A 26549-nucleotide genomic window follows, 5' to 3' on the forward strand; every position below is an offset into this window, starting at 1 on the left:
AAAACAGTGTGATAACTAATTATTTACTTAATTTCTTAAAACAAACGTGTCAAAATTTGTATGAAATTTATGAAGAGGGCACTAACTCCTGAAACATAGATTTTAACATACCTACCTCGGGAATTAGTTATTACTTATATTCGTTTTTTTTTTTTTTTTTTTACGTAAATGCACTTCTTGAGTTCGTTAAAGAATATTTAGTCACAGTCTGTATTTTCTCTACTCTGGTGTTTAACATAGCACAAATGAGTTTACATATAAATGAGCCTATGTAAAATTCGCTAAATTCGCCTTATTTCTGCCTTCATTCGTCCTTATTTCGTAATAATAGGCCTTAATAAGTTCTGCGTCTATACCACAGACTAAAAATAACACTTAATTTTTTTTAATGGTTTGTACAAATGCTATAAAAATAGCAACACCAGTATTTAATTGTCATGCTGTTGTCATTGTCAATTGTCAAACATTTTGTAATGTCGGTCATGTCAAAATTTATCGAAATATTGTCTCGTGATAAACAATTTTTCATATTTAAGCTTCATTAAAGTTTGAAATTAAGTTTATTTTGCGTTTGTTAACTTTGTATACGACAAAATATACTTTAGCTGTATTTTCGACATACTTTCTGATAGTTTATCCCACCGAAAACGCCGGCGATTTGCGTAATATGTTTATGTGTTAAACTTTCGTAGATATGGCATCCGGGTCAAAAAATGATATTGTTAATAGACTTCTAAATGTGAGACTCGACGATGGTGCTGAGGGTGACGAGGCACCGCCTCAGAATATGTTGCCTTCGAACCAACACGCAAGACAAATAGTTTTAGCGCAAGAAGAAGACAACGGACAGGCTGTGGAGCATATCGCTTCCTCGTCAGCTATAGAAAACCTACAGCCCACAAACAATACTGGGGGACGGCTACACAACTGGCAAGCGACTAAAACCACTGTGAAGGAACGTTTGTCATTCCTATTCAACAATGAAATACTCTGTGATGTCCACTTCATTGTGGGTAAAGATGCAAATCAGCAAGTCATTCCCGCGCATAAATTTGTGCTGTCTGTGGGTAGTGCGGTGTTCGACGCAATGTTTAATGGTGTACTAGCTACTAAGTCTGATGAGGTTGAATTGCCAGATGTAGAACCAGCTGCTTTTCTTCACCTATTGAAGTTTCTTTATTCAGATGAAGTTAGAATCGGTCCAGAGAGTGTTATGACTACACTGTACACAGCTAAGAAGTATGCAGTGGCTGCTTTAGAGGAGCACTGTGTTGACTTCCTTAAAAGTAATTTAGGCACGGACAATGCATTCCTATTGTTAACACAAGCACGGCTGTTTGATGAGCCCCAGCTGGCTGCACTTTGTCTGGAGATGATTGACAAGAATACAGCTGATGCTTTAAATGCTGAAGGATTCACTGATATAGACCAGGATACTTTAAATGCAGTGCTTGAAAGGTGAGCTATATAATATCATTATTTACTTATCCTTTTATAAACCATTTAGGTTTGATTTCTTTTTGTTTCATATCTATTAATAATAAGAATTGTAGTAAAATCAAAATATTGTCATATATATCGAAGTGGGTACTTTTATACTTTGTTACATAATAAAGTGTACTAATGTAGGTAGTACAAATTATGTAATTAATTTTTTTTGATGGATGAAAATGGTATGGCCTGCACTAATGGGATACGCTGGCGGAGCACCAGTGAAGGGTGATAGATGAGAATGAAAACAGGCCAGTTAGCCCATCATGATGAATTCATTAGGAATTAACCATGAGAGTTTCCAGGGAGAACTGCGAGGAAGTCAACCTGGTTGGATATATTGCTAGCAATGGGATTCTCAGTCTCCATTACTAACAATCCGTCCCCCCTTATGTATATATTGATGTATGTAAATATTATCAAATTGTGTTTAATTACAATATTTTCATTATGATATTATTGCCGTAAGATTTAATATATATACAAATTTATGAAAAATTGCATTAACATTTATAAATGTGTAAATTCATCATTGTGCAATTAGATTTTGATACGGACACAATTAGATATAGATGGAAGCTGTCATACGAAGTTTAGTATGGATGTCATTATGTAGATAGATAGATACTCTTTAATATTTCCTCTATAAGATTACAGTAGATTACATTATTATAAATACAAACTTATTGTTTGTATTAATAATAAGTTTACTAAATAAACAAATAAAAGATTACACTGAGAAAACAATGTGTGGTCTTATCACTAAGAGCTATCTCTTCCAGCCAACCATTGAATGGAGAACATGTAGTCACTGTAGTTAATTGCTTTATTCTGTATTTGATTATTTTGCACTGTATTGAAATCCATTCAGTAATTTTCATATGTTGCCATAATAAGCTATTTTAAAAATGGATAATTTAAATTTTGATTGTTATTTATAATTCCTTAGCTAATTTACACTGGAAAAACTCTATTTACAATTTCATTATAGTATTGATATATATATATATATATATATAATCTTTTTTGAGACTTCTTTACTGAGACCTTACATATAAACATCTTTTATATTGTTGGTTTCGTCAACTGTTGAACATAAGTTTCAACAAAAGCAAGAATTAAAATCTTTGATTCCTTACTTAAAATTCTAAAAATATATTCCCTGTGGTAGGTAAATTACTACAAATATGTAGAAAACACCTAATAACTAATACTATTGTAATTCATATTTTTATTTCTTATTTTAGAGACACACTTAGAATTCGTGAAGCTAAAATATTCTCAGCTGTGTTGAGATGGTCCGAAGCAGAATGCATTCGTCGTCAACTCCCCGTCACTCCTGCAAAGCAGCGAATGGTTTTAGGTCGAGCATTCAACGCTATAAGGTTCCCATTAATGTCAGTAGAAGAATTTGCAATGGGACCTGCACAGAGTGGCTTATTGGACGACCGGGAGATAGTCCAATTGTTCCTGTACTTTACAGTGAACCCGAAACCAAATGTAGGCTTTTTAGATACACCACGGTGCTGCATGACTGGCAAAGAGTTAACAGTCAATAGGTTCCCTCAAACTGAGTCCCGGTGGGGTTACAGTGGCACCACGGATAGGATTAGATTCACAGTGGATCAGAGGATATTCGTAGTAGGCTTTGGATTGTATGGATCATATTTTGGACCTACTGAATATGAAGTGCATTTACAAGTAAGTAATTCAAGCCACCATATTCTTTTGATATAATTAAAATTTGCAAAACAAACTGATTTGGTAAAAAAACCTTTATTGCCAGTGGGCGTAATTACTTTGTTCTTTTATGATTTGAAGTCCTTCAAAAAGAAAATCTTGGAAAAGTTGATAAAATAGGTGACTCCTCTGGTGTTGTTATTGTTCATGAGCTGTGCTAATCACTATTAGATGATCTGCATACTTCTTTTTGCCACCTTTTCACGTAAAAAAATTCACATTGTCACTACAAGGATAGGTCTACTATATATATTTATATATATCTACTATATATATACTATATATATTTATATTTAGATAGCCAATGATATATTTTAATAAATTTAATATTTTATATTCCAGATAATTCACCTAGCTACAAAAAAGGTGTGTGGATCTAACACAACGACTTTCTGCTGTGATGGCACTGATGATACATTCAGAGCTATGTTCAAAGAGCCCGTTGAGATACTGCCCAACACATCATATATAGCTAGTGCTAAACTTAAGGTATTCTAGAAAATTTCATATACATATAATAAATTGATTAAATCCTAAATTTAAATCGAACCTGAGTGAGGTCTGGCATATTCAGAAAACTTCCAGAACTTTTCTGTCTACATCCAATCTTACTATATAAAATAAATAAAAAAATTATATAGCATTACTATCCCAAAATTCACATCAAGAAGTCAAAAAAAGATGATACTAATTTGGGTTTTATTAATTATTAAACCTAATTTTTATTTTTAAAGAAGAGTCTGCCTTTCTCTCTTCCCTAAAGCTTGTATCTTGTAACTATATTTTTGAGTGCCTCAATGTTATTTTATTAATTGTCGTTTACAGGGCACAGATTCGTACTATGGCACCAAAGGGCTGCGATGTGTGACAGTTGACTGCAACAACGGCGAAAAAATTGTGTTCCAATTCTCATATGCTGCCGGCAACAATAACGGAACCTCCGTGGAAGATGGTCAGATACCTGCCATAATATTCTATATTTAAAAAAAATACAAAAGAAAATTGGAAACTTGTGGTGGTCATTTAGAAACAATCAGTAAATTTAGATTGGGGTATTATTATTTATTATAAAAATCGTTTAAGGAGTAATTATTTTTGATTTTGAAACATATAAAAAATATAATAATAATAACTAAAAAAAACCACAGTTTCCGCTTTTATAGAATCTCTTTTCTATTATAAATGTCAACCAAATTAATTATAAATTAAATTTACAATAACAAATGAAAACCATACTGTTATATATGTTATACATACATATTTATGTTTTAAATTTTCTTATAGACTACATAAATTGAAGAACAAAATATGCAAGTCTTATTTTTTTAAGACCTATTAACAATGATCGATTACATGAGTCACAATGCCAAAACGTTATTACCTACCATTCGAAAATTAAATTTTCAAATCAATCTTACCACTGAAATCTCTTTACAATACAGGTTACAATTGTTCTTTTAAAATAATTTAATTTATCTACACTCGGACTAATGTTCCTGAAATAATATTAGTGTTTATGAAAACATATCATATTACGATAATAAGATGTCACAATTTGCAGCTATATATTACAGGGATCTAGACGTTTTTGTTAAATACTTCTTTGATAAAATAACGGCCACATTTAAAAAAATTATTAATGCCCATCGACAAAATTATACGGGTATTTATTTTGCAAAATGGTACCCACTGAGCTCTCCAGAACTTGAAACAAAGAAGGTTCTTTTTAAACAACATAAGATCTAAAAACCCATTGCTAACAAAACCTTAGTTTTTTTTTTTTTTTTGTTTTTGTTTAAAGTTTTTTTATTACAGAGCTCCGTTTTTTACAAAGGAATGTGCTTATGAAGAAAGGTTGTGTCGTCAAGTTGACCAAAAGAGTTAAAATTGCGAATTTATACAAATTATGATTAATTACTAAATGTTTACCCAGCCAAATCTAAAAGGCATCGTGCGTAATAATTATAGTTAATTATTTACGAACGAGTATTTTTATCGGTCGGATTATATAGAATGAGCCATATTACAATAATAAAGCTAAACATAAACTATTTATGTTATTGTCGTTATTATGTGCTCCAAAAACGGTCATCATGCATCGGTTGTTACCTAAAATACTGAAACAAAGTTGCATAATCTGAGGCAACGAATAATAACAAAGATATGTAGTTGAATGAAATCACACTCCGCTTTGAAATAGCGCCCAAAATTAACGTTATTGGAAAAATGTTAAAACTTATTTATTTTACTGGCAACATTAACGTTTAGCGCCATTTGGGGTTTTTATTATTTGTTGCCTACATGGCAAATTCAGAGAGAACGCCCTCTATGATTTTAATTTACTAATTGAATTTTAAATTTTCATCTTACAAATAAAATCTAAATCCCTTAAACAATCACGGGTCTTAATCTTTGCTGAAAAACCAAGTACAAGACTACGGGGCTTAATAGGTTCGCGTAAATTTTTATGTTTTTTATTACAGATAATATATTGTAGTGAAAAAAAATATTTTCAATGTAGTAAATATGTTTGCCGTTAATAACCTTAGTACATATTAAACACAGCATGTTATTTTATTTTTTAATTTTTTGTATTAAAATAAACATTAATCCACTGTCTCCCAAGTTTGTAATTTTCTATGTGATTATAAATAATTTACAAAACTTCAATCTATTTAAAAATTATTTTATTAATTTAGGCATTGAGTATTGTATATATGCAAATTTTATAATAAAATGTATTAATTTCTGTATATTAATCTCATATTTTTTTAATAATATTTTACACAAATTTATAAATAACAAAAAGGTTAATGTAATCTAAACTGACTAAAAGGTAATGTGAACTATAATAAATTTATAATCTTCATAAAATGGAACATGGACATTTTGGAAATGTGTAGATTAGGAATAATATTTTTACTTTAAAAGAGGCGACATGATTACAAAAGTTACACTTAGAGAAATATTACTAAATTAGTAGTATTGTAGCATATAAGGTAGTGCATGTTATTTTAAAAACTTCAGTTGATAAAAATTGATATAAAAATCACAATGTTGCAACACAAGTATCCATATTGCTGCTTATATATAAAGCGATAGATAGCATTCTAATTTTCATCCATTGCATACGTGATTAATCATTGAACATAAAAAAAAAAAAAACATAATTGCTTTGACTATTTTAATCATCAACTTTATAAAAAAAAGTAGCTAAAAATTGTTAATGTATTTCTCTTTTATATTTTTGATAGGGTGTTAGTACTAGTTATCGTCACGTGGTAACCACGGAATGAAATCGACGTGAAAAATGTATTGATACCACTTACGTATATATATTTTTTTTTATATTTAACACATTGAATTTAGCTTTTAATATATTAAAAAAAAATATTCTTAATGCAAGGCGTTTAAATTTTATAATGACTGAACGGTGCAAAAGTTAATGCTTCTTGAATGCGGCACCATCACTTTGTTATTTCATTGGAACAGTGACTGTCCTGCCTTATCATATAATGTGTAAAATAATAATAACTGTAATCGAAAAGAAAGGATGTGAGGGAGGCAACTCGACAAGTGAAACAGAAAAATATACCTGTCTCTTTTATTACTATTGATGTAAAAATTTCTTTAGGCACATTGGCCACTTATTAGGATGGGGATAAGCACTGACTGCGACGATTACGTTCAGATATTTATATTCATACTTTAAATTGTAAACAATACAACTAATAAATATTTTATTAATAAAAATACGTCATAAAAGATTATTTCTTAATAATCCAAAAATTATGTTTTCAAGTTTATAAAGATCAGTATTTTTCACTTCTGACATATAGTTCTACAATTGATTCTGTTTTTTTTTTTCCTTTTTATTAATCAAAAATTATTATCAAGTCTCATAAATACAGAATTGCATATTTTCTCTTAACGTTCACTACTCGAGAAGATAATTCTCCCTCCCCTCCGTATTTTTCTATGACCATAAAAACTTCGTAATACCCATAGAATTACAATAAAAACATTAGGTCAGTTACTGAGTTTCTTGTAATTTAAAATAAACGAAGGTATTAATATATTAATTTTCCTATTTTATATTATATTTAGAATATAAATAGTCAAAGTTATTTAAATTGTTGGCCGTGCATTACAATCATATAACAACTTGAAAATGTTACAATGAACTTCTGTATTTACTAGATTACAAAAAATTCCTAATACAATGTGTGGTCAACAACCGGTACATTTACCTTACATCTATACATTATCTGTGATAGGTGCGTGGAGAGAGTGCACAAGCGACTGAAAGATGGATACAATATTACCAAATCATTTTTTATTAAAAACATTTGGGACCATAAATCCCAAAAGATTTTTTTTTTTTTTTGTATGTTATAATAACGTGAAATTAAGAATATGTATTTGAGCGCGACAGGATTATAAAAACTTGAAACTTCTAATAAACTTTTTAAATTTTAAATTTCATGATAATTATACCATACTATTTTTTTTTTATTTTGAGTCCGTTTTTAATGTTGTCTTCTACTAAATTAAGTGTTACAAAATATGTTACATTTGCGAAAAGTATAACACTTGTCGCAATTTTGAAACCCTTGATATGACATCTACACAATCAAAAATGTTATTATACATTTGTTATAACGTGTATAAAATTGAATACATGTATAATATACACAATTCATGTTGGAGATAGAGTTGCGATGTAATTTCACTCCAATTTAACAATTAAATAAATTTATTGGACTTTCAAGGTTTTTATAATTACGAATATTAGTATATAAGTACGCCTTATTTATTATAATTTTGGCTGACACAGGAAAACTCTTCGATACACGCCCTATGTCGTGTTGCCAAATTTTTAAACATTATCTTTTATACTATTAACAATATTTGAATGTATAATCTTCTGTTTACCGTCTTCTCAGTGTGAATTATTATTTTTCTAGTCAAATTATTGTTAATGATTTCACAGATCACAACATGATTTAAAGAATGAATCTCGGCGCATAATTTATAAATCAAATAGTTTTGTACAGTACATAAAATATGTTACAGTTTGCTGCTTTATCATAATGGCATTATTTAAAATTACAAACATTAATAAATTGTTATTATGATATGACAAGGTATAAAAGTTTTAATAGATTTTTGTACGCGGCTATATGTTAAAAAAAAATGCTAGCAATTCTGCAATATAATCATGGAGTTTGGTCTTCAAACTCGAATATCATGTATTGGAAGAACTACGCTTCACATAACCTATTAACTTTCGTACAGGTACAGTTTTTTAAACGAAAATTGGCTGCATCTTTTAGAATTCTGTCATTTAAACTTCAAATTCGCGCGCTTTTTATCACTGCCATTTTTAGTGTATTTTTTTTATTTCCTATCAGCTCGAACTAAATCCTTTATTTATAATATTTATATTCTGTGGGTTATAGCGTGATGCGAGTGACAGTTAACATTTTGTCAATTTTTACTGTGTATTGACTACTGAATGGAATGAAAAAAATGGCGGGAAAGGTGAACATTTAGTTCAAATCGAACAGCTGAAGTTTAAGTAAACATAAATACGCAATGGGATAATACGTAATTGATTATTATAATTGTGGTATGCTTTGAATATTACTTGTAGAAAAATAATTTTCAAATTACGAATTATTCTTATAAATGACGCTGGCAGAAGTAGTTGTAAAAATGTCAACCGATTGCCTTTAAGGAAAAGAAAAAGAACTATTGAATAAGTCTAATTAATCTATAACTCATTCTTCAATAGCTTTTTTTTTTTAATTAAAAATACTAAAAGAAGAAAAATCTATAAACTTCTCTTAACAATAATATCCACGAAATGAGTCGAAGTCAATAACTATAATTGAGGCTTCCTCACGGTCAAATGTTTTATTTAATCTCTACTTTACGTTCTAGTAATTTTAGTGGCCTGTCACACGCACTATACCCTTCTAACCTCTTGCGGATTATGCATAGGACATCAACAAAATTTCTTATGGATTTTTTTTCCACATTGTTTATAAATGCAACTCTTCGCAATCTTAATTATTCATTAAGATTATGTTATACCATATTATAAAACCAGCTGTTTTGATATAAAAATTAAACTAATGTACCGATTTTAATAAAATTTATTTATGAGGCCAATCTGTAGGTTATCCTTTCAGATAAAAAAATATTCAGTTTACAACTGAGGAAGTAATGAGGTATCAAACTTAAAAAAAAAAACAAATAATACAACCAAATTGAGTTTGACAGTCACGTTCTTGACAGTTCTTATTTTCTCCGTCATTTTAGGTTATATATATATATATATATATATATATATATATATATATATATATATATATATATATATATATATATATATATATATATATATATATATATAGTTTACCAAATTTCATCGAATTCGGAACATACCCCCAGAGGTATTTTTTTAATGAGTGAAAATGGAATGGTAACCCCGCCTGCGCTAACAGGATACGCTGGCGGAGCACCAGTGAAGGGTGATAGATGAGAATGAAAACAGGCCAATTAGCCCATCATGATGAATTCATCAGGAATTAACCATGATAGTTTCCAGGGAGAACCGCGAGGAGGTCGACCTGGTTGGGTATATTGCAATGGGATTCTCAGTATCCATTACTAACAATCCCTTTCCCCCTTACCTCCAGGGGTTAGGAGGGTACTATAACACGCAGAATATAGTGGCTTCGTATTGATTTTTTATTGATGTGCTAGCTTGAAATCCCACACTGATTTCCAATTAATAACTCATAATTGGTTAACATTGCGTTTATATAGTATTACTGGAAAGCCCTCATATGTTGGAAATATAATAAAAAAACAATGCCAAATGATATTTTTTATAATTTTTTATTGTATTATTTACGTACTTATTTTATTTGCCTACCAAATTCAAAACGTAGTGGAGGAATTGTAAATGTAATGTAACTATGCTTAGATTATGTATTTTTAAACGAGTATTTTGTATAGAACGAGGCGGTGTTTCATAGATGTCTTTAATTAAATAAAATTAAATTATACTAATGTTTTATTTTAGTATCCATTAAATCTTAAATGTAACCAAATTCTTTTTATACAAAAGTCTTCACGGGCATCATGATAAGCATGGGTTTTTTTATAATAATATTCAGCAACGCGCATGTGATATCCCTAATGTTGTAGGCGTCGATAGGCTACAGTGACCGTTTACGATCTGACGGAGTGTATGCTTGTTTGCCACCTTTGTAGTATAAAAAAATTAGCATGTACTGTTCAACAGAAAAATTTCCGAAACTGCAACTAGTTGAAAACAATCTGATTTATTTCCCAACATCCCCCAGTCAATTTCAAAAGAACTAAAAAGGCAAATGTTTTGTTAAAACTCTCAAAGAAACTCGAAAAAAAAATACTAACAAATGAAAACATTCAATCGATTGTTGATTTGTACTATCAGATATGAGACAGTCATACCATTTCCGCTATTAAAACAGTTTTCTCAATTCATTTACTATTAAAAACCTCCACATTCGATGCATTACTAAGTCTTGAATGGTTCTCCTAAGAACAGCCCATTTCATTCTGCCAGTCAATGTGTCTCTTTGCCAAATTCTTGGAGACCGGTTTTGTTTTTTCTATAGCTGACAAAATGTCCGATAACTGCACGCGGTCTTTCCGATTGTTCGCACTGCCTGTGAATAGAATTGATCAGGTCACTTTATTGATAGTAAAATTACAAAATACGAATGCATGGCACCACACCTTTACAAGGACCTCCCCCATAAGAGGGATTGTGCCAGTGACTGCCACGCTTGCTAGGCGGGTTGGCAACCGCGATTAGGCTTTAATTATATTTTAGGAGGGACACTACTGCCCATTCGTCGACCATTGAGATGCTTTATTCGCCTCTTACGACACTCACGGCAAAAGAAGGAGTAGCAATATTCTATACTGGGACTACACAGCAAGCCACCATAGCTCTCAGGATTTCTGAGGGCTATGGTGGTATTTTTTGGTATTATAGATAGATACTTTTTATTTTTCCTCCAAAAGATTACAATAGTAAACTTATTATAAATATAAATAATTACAAGAAATAATCACAATGAGAAAACAATGGGCGACCTTATCGCTAAGAGCGATCTCTTCCAGGCAACCTTTGGAAGGAGAGGAGATTAAATTTTTTTTTCTGGGAAAAATAAAAATATTTGAAACTCTATTAATGAGTACTAACACCAGTTTTAAAGAATAGCTTACACTAATTAACATTTTGTACAACTGTAATATTAAAATCCTGCATACTTAAATGCTATTGAAACTGAAAATTACCTCTGCCATTCATAGTGGGCAACATCTTCCTAACAGTACACATCAGTGCCTCCTTACAGACCAGCTTGATATCGCTGCCCGAGTAGCCCTCGGTCTTCGCTGCCAACTCTTCAAAGTTCACCTTTGGGTATAGTTCCATGTTGCCCACTTTGAGAAACTTCTCGAACAATTCCACTCGGGTCTTAAAATCTGGTAGCGGTATGTATATTCTTTTCTCTAGTCTTCTTAACATGGCTGGATCTAATACCCTACAATGTAATGTATATAAATAACATTATCATCAGATGAAAAATATTTGTATTCGAAAGAGGTTTGTTTGAATCGAAGCATTTGGCGTTCCATTGTTTCTGCCTACCGGCGTGACAGATATGTATGTATGTATGAAAAATATTTGTCTATAATGGTGCCTAGCGCGTTATCATGTTTATTTTTTTATTTATTTTATACAAAAATTCACATCTCTTAAAAAATAACTTACATGCTATGTCTCTTATGAATACAGCCAATAACGGATTTTATTTATACAAACAAAAATTTTGATTTCAAAGCTTGGTAGGCAAGTTAGAGTGGGTGTATGCAAGTAATATAAGCACATGTATGAAAGAAACCATATATAATAGTGAGTGTCCATAAAGTTAATTGATATATAAAATAATTAAAATCCATGTTGCTAATCATATCGCATTATCGTTCGTCATATCATCTTTCATTGGTACCCCGCCAGCGTTAAAAATAGCATAGATGGGGTTACTATATTACTACCATCCTAAAAAAATATATCATCCTTCACACTAATTAACGTCCCTCGGTATGTCTTATTTTACGTTCCCGATAAATTACGTTATACTATAAATTATAACATGAGATCCTAGTATAGCATAGGTCACTCCTTCCTATCCCATGGGTGTAGTAAGAGCCGACTAAGGGAGGGCAAGGGATGGGCAGCAGCGTCCCTCTTAAAATATCTTTAAAGCCTGACTGCGATTGCCAATCCGCCTGCTAAGCATGGTAGCTAATGGATAATGAAATATTACAACTACCGTTTAGCATTAGATGGGCCGGTATAGTTATTTGCCACCATAGTTATATAAAAATCAGTATTTTCTTCGTTAAATTTTAATAATCTTCAAATTTTACCAACCATGGCATATTAGAGTTCGCCAACAAAAACACCACACCGTCCCTCTTGCTGATACCGTCTAGCTCTGTCAAAAGCTGAGCTTTCATCCGTCTTGAAGCCTCGTGCTCCCCAGAGGCAGAACGATCCGACGCTATGGTCTCCACTTCGTCAATAAAAATTATCGACGGCGAATAGTAGGACGCCATTTCGAAGAGAACCTGGGAATGAGAATATGCCATAATTTAAAAAGCTGGGATGTCTTTATCAACTAATATTAAATAGAAGATTTCAAATTACTGAGCCAAAGAATTACCTTGATAATCTTCTCCGTTTCTCCCCTCCATTTATTAATGACAGTGCTACAGGATATATTAAAGAAAGTACACGAGCTCTCGCTTGCGACAGCTCTGGCCAACATCGTCTTGCCAGTTCCTGGAGGCCCGTGAAGCAACACTCCTCGCCAAGGTTCTAGAAGGCCAGTAAACACTTCGGGATATCTAGAATAATATTTATTAAATGATATTAGATGACCGTATTGCATGTGGTCGCTGCCATAGAATACCTTCCTTTCCCGTGTACGGCGTCGTAAAGGGCGACTAAAAACTTAATGATCGAGGAATGGACAGCAGCATCCTTCTTAAAACATCACCAAAGCTTAATACGGTTACCAATCTGCCTGCCAAGCGTGGCAACTACACTGGCAAAAACCCCCCAATAGGAGAAACCTATTATATGGATATCTGACGATGATTTTTGACACAAAACATAGCTGCATCTATTTTTTTACACTTTTAGCTGTTTATAAATATTTCCTTTAAAAGATTTTATTTACCTAACAGGGTAAACTACAGATTCCATTAGCAGACTCTTCGCCGAAGACAAGCCCTTAATATCGTCCCAAGCTACATCCATCGGCATAACTATATCTTGGTACAGCAGTTCCACAAGTTGCTTCTTATCTGAAGACATTTTCGCAATAAAACCCGCCAGAGGTTTCCTCTCGAGAACGTGTCGTGCATTTTGTGACATGTCTTCATTTTCCTGAAACAGTATGCCCAATTGGTTTCCTTATAGTAGTGAAGTACTATGTTTAACATGCACTAGAATGTGGTAGTACCACCAATTTTGGGGCGAGAGGAAGAGAGGAATAGTTAGCAATGGGGATTGATTATACTAGTAATTGCTAGCAATTTGCTAGATCTAGTCGACCGCTACTATACCTTACTAGTAACCAGCCAATGTATGCTTGTACCGATAGCACAGACGAGGTTACTACTCGACTTTTATGACATTAACAGTGTCTGAATGTCAAAATGTCTAGTGTGCAAATATTCGAGTGTCCAATGTCCGAGTGTTCGAATATCTAGTGTTCGAGTCTCTGAATGTCCAATGTTCGAGTGTCTAAGTGCCTAAGTGTTGAATGTCTGAGTGTGTATATGTCCAGTGTCTGAGTATTGAATGTGTAAGTGTCCAGAGTCCGAGTATCGTGTGTCCAGTGTCCGAGTACCTAGTGCCGGTGTCTGAGTGTTCAGTGTCTAGTATCTGAGTGCCTAAGTGTCCAGTGTCTGAGTGTCTAGTGTTTGAATGTCCATTATCTGCGTGTCTAGTGTCCTATGTCTGTGTGTCATGTGTCCAGTGTTCAAGCGTCTAGTGAAAAACCTGTGGGAGTAAATTTGGCTCGTTCTTCAAAACGGCAACTTCAAAATTTAGAATTGGCTTTATATTGAGCAACCTCCTATAGGAGTAGAACGAAGAAGAACAAGATTACCATAAAACCGGTCGTTAGAAATAGTAATTAATGTGTGGTCTTAACACACTCTTTGATGTCTATAGAGCTGTTCCTATCTATATAGTTTCCTCTTTCCATCATTATAAAAGTCAATCAATTTTCCATTTAGAAAAAATAGAATAAAAAACATTTATTGCCAGAAAAACACAATTATAATAGAAAATACATATAAAAGAAGTGTCCCATACTAGGCAAAAGGAACCGGCTCAGCTGATGCTGTAAGTGTCCCAACGCAATGTGAACAGCTGCACAACGCTGGTTTTCAGCCAGTCCCTCTCTTAACAAAATGCGACAAAAATGCAGGGTACCACTGCAATTTAAAATCGTATAAAAAGAAAGTAAACCTTACCCTAAACATCTTGGTGACTGTAAATGTGGAAGGCAGATCGACATCCGTGTCGCAACGCGGCAACTCATCCGCCGCGCGCTCCGTCCTCGCTCGCCTGGTGACGGGTCGGCGCGGTGGCTGCTTCTCTTCCACTTTGCGGCAGAACTGGGGCTGCTTATTGAACCGTATAAGGTAGTAACTGCAATAATCCTTGGAAAAAAATCAAACGGCATTATATTCGAAACAGGTCAAGTAACAAAGTCTTAAATATAAAAAGAAAATTGCTAAAGTAGTAGGGTTGGGAAATATATAGCAATATCTATATATTTTAATTACAATATACATATACTAGTCCAATAATGAATATGTTAAAAGTTTGTTATCCAGAAAATAATATTGAATAACAGACTTGTCTTCGAATGACTTTTAACATAATTAACTAATTAATTAATAAATTAGTTGAATATTAATTTTTTTAATTAATTAATTAATTAATTGACTTTTAACATAACTTATAGTCCTCAAGATACAGGTCTGGCCTAGTTTGGGGACTGATGGTAATGCAGATATTTCCTCGTTGAATATAAATTGTAAAAATTGTAAATTGTACCTTATGCAACTGTATCTTTCTTAAATAAATATTATTATTATTATTACATATTCGAAAATAGATATCCGACAGATATGGGCTATATCTAAATAGATGATGACCTTTTTTCCGCCATCGATGTCCAGAGGAAGCCAATCTATAGACACAGATAATATAATACTATACTAGTACCCAAACCAACCATTTTTGTATAAAGTCTCCCTTTAGTAGATTATTTATTTATTTATTTATTACATCCACTGGGTGAGCCTTACAGTCTCCCAATACGCCCACCCAGGAAAGCATGAATACAACAACATATAAAAAAAGGAATATTACATATATACAACAAGAATAATATAAAAAGACTTAAACAAAAACGTCTGAACACAAATACTCTGTGGTCACCCGGCGAAACTCCAGCAAGTTGGAGGCAAATAAATCCAATTGCGGATACTGGCTCAAAATATCATTGAGTAGTTTCAATGCAAGAGATAGGGGAGCCTGTTTAGCGAACTCTGTTCTTCGTAATGGAACATCGAATAAGTGCCGTCGACGTGCTCGCACGTAGTTACTGGGCGCTCCTATTGATATTGATTCCAGTACAGTTTGGTTACACTTTTCCCCCCGCACTAATCTATAATATAGAACAGCTTACTGATAGAATAGAAATACTTACACCGCGCAGTACGCGATTTGAGAGATGTTTCCTCCCACGAACACTCAGGTTGTGGAATGAGCTCCCTGCCGAGGTTTTCCCAAGAGACTACAGCATGGGGTTCTTCAAAAGGGGGTAAAGAGGTTTCTTCAGGGTCGGCAACGCACGCGTAATACCTCTGGTATTGCAGGTGTTCATAGGCTACGGTAACCGCTTACCATCAGGTGGGCCGTATGCTTGTTTGCCATCTCAGTGGTATAAAAAAAAACTTATTTTAAAATTTAAACTATTTTTTTTATTCTATAGCATTTTTTATACGACAAAGTTTACAAACAAGCATACAGCCCGTTTGATGGTAAACGGTCACTGTAGACTATGGACGCCTGCAACACTAGGGGTGACACGTACGCATTGTCAACCCTGAAGAAATCTTAATATACCCTTTTTGAAGAACTGCATACTGTAGTCTTTAGGAAAGCCCTCAGCAGAGAGCTCATTTCACAGCCTGAGCGTTTATATATTCTAAACGACGAAAACACCACCAAAGCCTATCTGTAGTTGCCAACCCACCTGCCAAGCGTGGCAAAACCCTCCTTTATGGGGAAGGCCTATATTCAGCAGTGGTCAGTTAATGGCTAATATGATGATAATAGGGGAGGGGGGGATTGTTAATGATGGAGACTAAGGGCCCCATTGCTAGCAATATACCCAACCAGATCGACCTCCACGTAGTCCCCCCTGAAAACCATCGTGCTGAGTTCCAGGTGTATTCATCAGGATGGGCTTACTAACCTATTTTTTCATCCTCACCTACCATCTCTCACTGGTGCCCCGCCAGTATATACCGTTAGCGCAGGCGAGGTTACGATTCCATTATCATCAATTGATAGCAGAAACACGAATAGGACAGAAGAAAAAAGTTGCCTACATGTATATACGTTACATATTGATATACACACACACTTAGACTCTCAAACTTATGACATTAGTACTCTTTGTGTCGGGCGTAAGATCAGCTGCTGTCATCGGATATAAATTGGTAACTATCGCAACTATTCGAATCAATAAAAGAGCATAGAACAAGTTGGAAAGATTCTCATTACATACTGGGTGGGATAGAAATTGTTAAGAATTGTAACGTACCTATGTATAACTAAGAATAATAATAATAATATAATAATAAAGTTTATTCTCTTCACAATACCAGTTGTACATCTATTATATTCTAATACATTTATTTTTGGAGGTTACATAATTTAATGTATTGTGAAGAACTGGTGTCTGAAGTAGGATAAACCTGTGTTACAGATCACCAGGTCCTCACCCCACGGTGTTGGCACTATATTACAATTTGTTCTGGTTATGAATATAATAACAACATTAATACATATACACATACATACACACATACACACACACATACATATACATATATATATATATATATATACATACATACACATATACATACATATATACACACACACACACACATACATACACATATATACACCTATATAGTTAAGGTTATACAACCGATATATCCTACACACACTTACACAATATACATTATTTTAATAATATTTTCATAAGTTGTAATTTAATACGCAACCTTCAGTAATTTCTCCGTGTCATCGTACGTCAGACTCAATAACCATGTTTTAAGTGCAGTTTTACAATTGAAGTGTGAATATGAATATATGTTCAAAATACGGTTTATATTATTATAAAGATGGCTGCCGAGGAAACAGAAAAATCTTTGTGAAAGTATTGTTCTAAAGCGATGTTTTTTGTATATAATGTCTTTACGTCTTTTTGAGGTATCAAGATCGGTGGGTAATATTTGATGTTGTTTTAAAGTTATGTATAAAACAAATAGTTTTCTAACTGAAAGAATTTCACAATCTCGGTACAATTCATGTGTCGGGTAGTAGATGGAGTGAAATGTGCATACCTTGAGAAGCGCACGCTGTGCTCTTTCCAGGGTGATAAGGTGTGATTTACATGCTCCGCCCCATGATGTAATGCAGTAAGTGAGAATTGACTGACACAGAGCGAAATAAACCGTTTTTAGTAATTTAAAATTCGATACATGTCTTAATTGTTTAAATACGTAAATCAACTAAATACGTAAAAAGAATATATTCTCATCTTTTTGTATAAATATTCCTTGTATCTCTTTTGTGAGTAATAAAAAGTTTTTAATGGGTGATGATGGAATAGTAACCCCGCCCGCGCTAATGGTGTACACTGGCGGGTCAACAGTGAATGATGATAGGTGAGGATGAAAAAACAGGTCAGTAAGCCCATCGTGATGAATACACCTGGAATTCGGCACGATGGTTTCCAGGGGGTACCACGTGGAGGTCGACCTGATAGGGTATATTACAAGTAATAAGACTGATAGTCCGCATTACTAACAATCCCTTCCCCCATATTTCTGTTATCAAACTACCGCTTGTGGGCTATGATATTACCTAATACAGGCACAAAACTTAATACTCATGAAATGTAAAGCATCCGAGTAGGCCACCCCTACCTTTCCCGTGGGTGTCGTAAAAGGCAACTAAGGAAGGACGAGTGATGGGCAGAAGCGTCCCTCTTAAAACATCTCCAAAGCCTAACTGCAGAGAGGGAGAAGGGATTGTCAGCAACAGGGATTAGTAGCGTCATTGCTAGCAATCGCGGTTCCCCCTGGAAACCATCGCGATTGATTTATTGCTAAATTTGTCACGGTGGACTAACTGACCTGCTTCATCGTCACCTATCATCCCTCACTGGTGCCCCGCCAGTGTATACCGATAGCGCAGGCGGGGTTACCATAGTATATTCATCCATAAAAAAAGCCTAACTGCGGTTGCCATTCCGCCTGCCAAGCGTGACAACTATTGACAAAACCCCCAAGTGGGTGACTTACGTCCGGCAGTGGACAGTTAAAGGCTGATATGATGATGATGATGATGATATTCTGTCATGTTCAGCATCATGTATATGACAGAATATGGCAAGAATCGGTGACGGTTTTTTTTAATGGATGCTAATAGAATGGTAGCCCCGCCTGCGTTAACGGTATACGCTGGCAGGACACCAGTAAGGGATGATAGGTAAGAATGGAAAGGCAGGTCAGTTAGCTCATCGTGATGAATACACCTGGAATTCAGCACAATGGTTACCAAGGGGGACCTGAGGATGGGACTGATGGTCCACATTACTAACAATCCCTTCCCTATCGGTAACGGTTACCCCTTTTTCATCAGGTAGACAAACTGTTTGTGAATCCATATTGTATAACTTTGTCCACCATTTTATTGAAGCTTATATTTCATTGCACATATCTACTGACAGACCTGTAGGATAATGTCCAGATCTATATTGTCGCAGACCTCGTAGTCCCCGGTGAGTGCAGCCTCCGACGCGAAGGTCTCGGCCGCGTGAAAGAAACCCTCCTGCTTCAGAAAACTCAATACCAAGTACTTGAGTATCCGTTTCCTGGCGCGAAATAGAGCTTCTTTCTAGAAAAAAAAAAAACAAAGTAGATAGTTTTGTTTTTTCAACCGACTTTAAATAAGGAGGTTTTAAATTCGGTAAATATTTTTTATGTTTATTATTATCTTTATAATTCCATTAGTTATATACCGATTTGAAAAAATCTTTCTTTTTTTCTGGAAGGATATACTTACAAATGGCCACATAGAAATTTTATCAAAATTCAATTTTTTTGTGAAACACAATCTTAAATTATTCAACGATCGAATTAATTATTTTATTTAATTATTTAATTTGTAATTGGTAATAAATTTGTTTCGAGTTAGTTTTTTTTTTTAATATCAATTTAATTTACATGAAAAGGTTTGCTGGAAGCAGTCTCTGATTAGAGATAAGCTCACCTTTGTACATTACGTTAAAAATTAATTGTTCTTAACATTGTGTTTGTGTACAATAAAGAATAAATTCGTTCTATTAATGTACTAACAATTTAACAATCTACCATGCAACACGCAAATAATATCTTAAAAGTCAAGCAATAAAAATGAGGTACAAACGCAAGAGCCATAGCAACGAAAACATGTCAAAGTTACCAGCGAATAGACACAAAATAATAGAATTAATACAAATAGCGTGTCATGCTTGAAAGCATTCAATTTTATCGGACATTCATGTCCTGTAGAATTGCTAGTATTTGTATCGATTCATACATTGATGTCGTGAGGCAATTCAAACTCGCCACATGACATATAAACGAAACCATATGACTGCTTACGATTGTCGCTAAATTTTGTTTTTAATCTATTTTGTATGTTTTTGCCAGTAGACATAATAAAAAAAAATAGGTAGAAAGGATTAAAAATAGTAAGTTTTTGTCAACTTAACAGCTTATTTATTTATTTATTTTATTGAACTCTTTATTGCACCATAAATAAAAATATACAATGACAAGTGAATAATTTAAATGAAATACAGTAACATAAATACAGATTGAAATATACACATAAAGGTACAAAAGGCGGTCTTATCGCTAAGACAATCTCTTACAGACAACCTTTGGTTAAAAGAGAACAGATAGAATAGATAGCTTAGCCAATCATTATGGATTATTATTTTTGGTATACAGGTATTATAATATTAAATCTTTATTATTACAGGCTACAATGACCTAATTTGTTAGTAACATAATCTTAGTCAATTGTTAATACATCTAACAATAAAATAAATAGATAAAAAGAAAAAGAAATAATAAATTTGGTCATCACTGAAGCATCCCATTTGAGACATCACAACAGTGACCAATATAAGCGCAGTCGAATCTTCTTGCTATCATATTCAGGATTATAAGAGATGGAGAAGATACATAGAAGAACAAAGCCTATTTTTTTCCAGTTAGAAAACATATCCCGATTACACAGACGAAGTCGCGGGTAAAAGCTAATTATTAGACAAGTAAAAGTACATTAAACGTATATGACGTTACGAAATAATGAAAATCTCAGCGTGGCAAGCGTTCATAACGTCTACCACACTTCAAGTTTAATCTCCTCGTAAATTGTGTAAAATCTGTCATGTTCCGTTCATATCGCAAACAAAAGAAGGGTCGTTCAATTTTAACATGCATTCCAGTGGTTTCGTGGAGTGAGGCACAGGTTATTTGGGCCACAGATAACATAATACTGTGCTTGGGGTATGTTACGCTACTAAATATGTTGGACTAGCTTTTGTCCGCGATTTCGTCCGTATGACCAGGACATATTCACTGATCGAGGTAATAAGTATGGGTGTTAATGAAATAGTATCCCCAACAGCGCTATCGGTATACAACGGCGGGGCACCAGTGAAGGATGATAGATGAGGATGAAGCGGGTCAGTTAGCCCATCGTGACGAATTCAACAAGAATTGTTCACGATGGTTTCCAGGGGGAACCACGTGGAGGTCGACCTGACAGGGCATATTGCTAGCAATGAGGCTGTCAAACTCCATTACCAACAATCCCTTTCCCCCCGGGGTAATAAGTAATCTTATTAATTCTCCATCCCATATAATACGCTCTTACCAAATTTCATAATGATTGATTAAACCGTTTTTTTTAATGGCTGAAAATGGTATGGTAACCTATCATGATGAATTCATCAGGAATTAACCATGATAGTTTCCAGGGGCAACCGCGAGTAGGTCGACCTGGTTGGGTATATTGCTAGCAATGGGATTCTCAGTCTCCATTACTAACAACCCCTTTCCCCCTGATTAAACCGTTATAACGCTAAGAGGTAACAAACTATCAAATTTATAGTACCTATTACTAATAAAACATGCTGATGACTATATAATGTAAGTTTTTGTTTCTAGTACAATAAATACGAAAGAGATTTATCGAGCAAGAATGAATGGAGATGTCGGTAGGGGCCGCCCTAGACGGACGTATGTCGACCAAATAGGCGACGTGCTGAAGAAGGGCCAAATTAAAAGAACCCGTAACCGGCGAGCGTGTATGAAAAGATTGATAAATGTGGAAGAAGCGAGAGAGGTTTGTTTGAATCGATACATTTGGCGTTCCGTTGTTTCTGCCTACCTTAATGGGAGACATGCGTGACAGATATGTATGTATGTATGTATGTACAATAAAGAGTTAAATAAAATAAAATATGTCTTAGAGTCATAAATATAAACTGAAGTGACCTAATGAAATTTATACACAATACAATATACTTTAAAACATTTCAGTGATACTATGTGTTGATTACTGTATTATTTGTGCATGTCCACGATATTAAAAGCGTCTCCATATTATATCGTGACGATAAAGTTTAACGATATTATGTCGTGCTACAGTGAATTAAACAAGCACATTTTGCACCGTAAATTATATAGTTAACCACTGTGTTCTAAATAACTGACTTTAATTGTGACAAAACCAGATTTTGATCTTAAAACTAAACTACAAAACCGATTTTTATAAAGTTTCTATGAGATTAATCTTATAAATTATATATATATATATATATATATATATATATATATATATATATATATATATATATATATATATATATATATCGTAATCATACAAAAAGAATATTCCAAATCGATTTACGCAGTTATAAAGCAACAAACATAAAAAAATACAACCGAATTCAAAACCGCCTTCTTTTCTAAGTTGATTGATAAAGAGGAAAGATTTGTTTGTTTATTTGTAATGGACAAACTCAAAAACTACTAAATCATTTAAAAAAAAATCATTCCCTACAGAAATCTAAATTATCAGCGAGTGAAACAGGTTGTATATTATTTTCAAAATTCTATCTACTTGTACAAAGCCTGTCCATATCGCTATTGCGAGAATAAAGACTGAAAACATTATACTCCTTTTTTGGGCAGTCATATACTAAAATAAAACAATATTTATTTTTATATATATTATTTTAACAGATCTATTTCTTAACGCGCCACCTACCTATTTGTTCTTTAATTCTTTCTACCCAAAGGTTGTCTGGAAGAGATTGCTTAGCAATAAGACCGCCTTTAATACTACACTATACTTATCGAAAATTCTTCAACAAGTCCTATAATTTCGATGCAACAATGTGTTAAATAAATATATAATAAATATTTATTACTGATGGTAAATTCAAAACTTTTCCATACACGTACATAGATATATTTTTTAATGAATAATAATGGAATAGTAACCACGCCTGCGCTAACGATATACATTGTCAGGACACCAGCGAGAGATGAGAGGTGAGAATGAAAATGCAGGCCAGTTAGCCCATCCTGACGCATACACTTAGAATTCAGCCCGATAGTTTCCAGGGGGGACCACGTGGAGGTCGATCTGACAGGGTATATTGCTAGCAATAAGACTGGCAGTCCGCATTACTAACAATCCCCTCCCCCAAATAGATATGCCCTGTTATATGCCCTATAATATTACGACAACAAAATTATACGATAATATGCCATGCTAAGATAAATTATAAAATCATTAATTTACTGCAACGTAGGAAACCCATCATACAAATACGCGAAGTTTTTTTTTTTATTTACAACTTAGAATGGCAAACAAGCTGACGGCCCACCTGATGGAAAGTGATAACCGTTGCCTATAGACATGAGCAGTACCATGGACATAACAGAGTACACTGTTTCGCCCTTTGATACCCCCCATACGTTGCCATTCCTGAGGACTCAGGTGTTATTCCTCTGTACCTAGTAAATTCAATGTCTTCACTACTTCCACATTTTCAATCGACTACAAAAGGAGGTTTTTGTACTAAATGAAACAATTTATTGGCTTACAAGCTCACCCCTGCCGAACTAAACTACAGCCAGACCCAGAAGGAATTTTTGGCTATATTGTTCGCGGTTAAAAATTTTCATCAATACATAAAATCCGCATTGCAGGGAGTCAGTGGATGCAGATGGCTCAGGACCGTTCTTTATGGTAGTCTATGGGGGAGGCTTATGTCCAGCAGTGGATGGAAAATGGCTGAAATGATGATGATGATATATATATATATATATATATATATATATATATATATATATATATATATATATATATATATATATATATATATATTCTTTATTGCACTAAAACGTACAGTAACAACAATAAGTTAATAACAATGTTAGCAAAGGCGAACTTATCTCTAACTATATAACTTAAAAGAGATCTCTTCCAGTCAACCTAACACAGTGGTGTAGGAAGTAGTGAATAGGCAGTAGTAGTGCTAAACAGAAATTAAAATAAATATTTAATTATATATATATATATATATATATATATATATATATATATATATATATATATATATATATATATATATATATATATATATTAGAAAATTATTTTTATCTAAAAAGATATACTTACAAATTGATCCTATAGAAACTTTATCAAATTCGATTCAGTAGTTTTGTTTTTAAATCAAAACAGCTGGTTTTGCCACAATCGAAGTTAGTTATTTTTGTGAAATAAAATCTAAAATTATGTCAGAATTAAAATTAATTTATATGCTAGAATAAGGTACATTTTTTTGGTGTTCCATTACATACCATTTTCACCCATCAAAAAAAATGCCAGGACCACATGGGAAATTTAAATTTATCACAAAGCACAGTTAAACAAACTTACCGACTCGATTTTTCTCATTTGACTCATAGGCCTAGTGACGCCTGCCATAATATTAATTGTTTTATACAAAATAAACACTAGAATGTGAAAATATCACAAATACAATATAAAATAAGTGGTTTATTAGCTTCCAGTTATTGATAAAATGACGTAGCGCGTAGTATCCAAGGGTTGTTAGGTTGCCACGCAACGGAAACACGTGGCATAGAGTTTGCTCGCAAGAGATCGTAGCCCAAACGTGAGTTTCTTCAAAACATTGTTCTTATTTAAAGTAGTCACGTTTATATATTTTATTCGTATGATTTATATTAAAAAAAAATTAGAACTTAAAATAAATTAAAATAAAGAAAGCTAGGTATTCACGTAATTAAAGATTGTGGCACACAAACTAGAGGCTGAAGACCGTGCGAAATGGGGAAATATCGTAAGAGAGGCAACAGACACCTTTCAAGGACACGACCTTCAGTAATTAAGTGGACGAAGAGAGAGACTCCCACTAAATAAAAAACAATTATTTTTCTCTAAAGATTAAACTATTGATCTGATTATGGAACTATGGATCTGTGAAACTAATCTGTAGGTATCCTTTCAGATAAAAAAAGAATTTTCCAAATCGGTTTAGAACTTGCTTGGGTACCTCTGTCCCATTCGTGTTTTGACCGTAAAACAGTTGTGTTTGCATGGCTGTGTTTCGGTTTGAAGGGTGGGATATGGCGTGAATTTATTGGGTACGGAGGAATAACACCTAAGTCCTCAAAAATGTCACCGCATCGGGGGTATCATGGGCGAAACAGTATACTCTGTTATGTCCATGCTACTGCACATGTCTATAGGCAACGGTTACCACTTTCCATCAAGTGGGCCGTCAGCTTGTTTGCCATTCTAAGTTGTATAAAAAAAACTGACTGTATTATGAGGTATCAAACGTAAAAAAAAATATAGAATCGAATTAAGAACTTTCTACTTTTTAAAATCAGTTGAAAATTATAAGCTGTTTCGATAGAACTCAAGGAAAATATAAACAAATATAAGTGTTAGTTAGACCCCATTACTAACAATCCCTTTCCCCACAGACGAATTACAATACTGAAAAACTAGCTAAATACACAGATCTCTCTACAGAAACAAAATCCCAATGGCGAGTTCATACAGTAAAAACAATACCAATAATTTTATCTACAACGAGTTTTATCCCGAAAACCTTACACAAGTCTCCATACATTATGTATAAAACCCTCCACATATATACTCCTTCAAAAAGCTGCAGTTTTAAATACATGTCGCCTGGTCCATAAGTTCCTATCATTCCAAAAACACTTGGCTTTGGCCCGTGTCTAAAACTACCTCTAAATGAGATATATAACAAATTAAACAAAAAATAACAATAATAGTACATTACTGCAGCGGTCAGCAACTGAGGCATTGATGGACGAACGTGCAAATGTTGGCCGAGGCGTAGCTGAGGCACACATACGTGAGTTCATTAATGCCTAGTTGTGGCCAAAGCTTGTATAGTACTTTTCTCAAACAATGCGCGGAAATGAAAAACACAATTTTACTTTTTAAGTTCAATGACGAATAACGAACAATAATAATTTTTCACGCGCCATAATGTTCCTTTGTTTTTTTTTTTTCAATAAAGAGCTTTCTATTTGCAAACCAGTTCGAAATTTAAATAAAACCTTTTATTAGTTACCTTCTTGGTGGTTGTTTCGAAGAATAAAGGTCATTCCATTTTTTAATTACAGGACAGATATGAGTTTACATAGTAATTTATCTGGCCGCAAAACACGACAAATATGGATTTTCATACAACTTTTGCCGGCCGCTGCCCGCATGTATC

The 26549-nt window shown here is 33.6% G+C and overlaps 2 protein-coding genes across 2 annotated transcripts; one reads left to right on the top strand and one right to left on the bottom strand.

Moving 5' to 3' along the window:
- Nucleotides 1-461: 461 nt before the first annotated feature.
- Nucleotides 462-10314, top strand: LOC113510621 (BTB/POZ domain-containing protein 2-like). Its single transcript, XM_026894084.3, has 4 exons — nt 462-1458; nt 2739-3192; nt 3574-3720; nt 4057-10314. The coding sequence occupies exons 1-4, from the start codon at nt 695-697 to the stop codon at nt 4213-4215; spliced, it is 1524 nt and encodes a 507-aa protein (XP_026749885.2). The 5' UTR covers nt 462-694; the 3' UTR covers nt 4216-10314.
- LOC113510754 (katanin p60 ATPase-containing subunit A-like 2) lies at nt 10122-24834 on the bottom strand. The gene is made up of 8 exons (XM_026894290.3): nt 24707-24834; nt 19427-19591; nt 14854-15042; nt 13548-13756; nt 13029-13212; nt 12737-12933; nt 11596-11843; nt 10122-10958 (listed from the first exon to the last, which is right to left on the bottom strand). The coding sequence occupies exons 1-8, from the start codon at nt 24752-24754 to the stop codon at nt 10828-10830; spliced, it is 1371 nt and encodes a 456-aa protein (XP_026750091.2). The 5' UTR covers nt 24755-24834; the 3' UTR covers nt 10122-10827.
- Nucleotides 24835-26549: the final 1715 nt, after the last annotated feature.

Source organism: Galleria mellonella, unplaced genomic scaffold, assembly GCF_026898425.1.
Source record: "Galleria mellonella isolate WM207_F2 unplaced genomic scaffold, CSIRO_AGI_GalMel_v1 utg905, whole genome shotgun sequence".
NCBI classification, from domain to species: domain Eukaryota; kingdom Metazoa; phylum Arthropoda; class Insecta; order Lepidoptera; family Pyralidae; genus Galleria; species Galleria mellonella.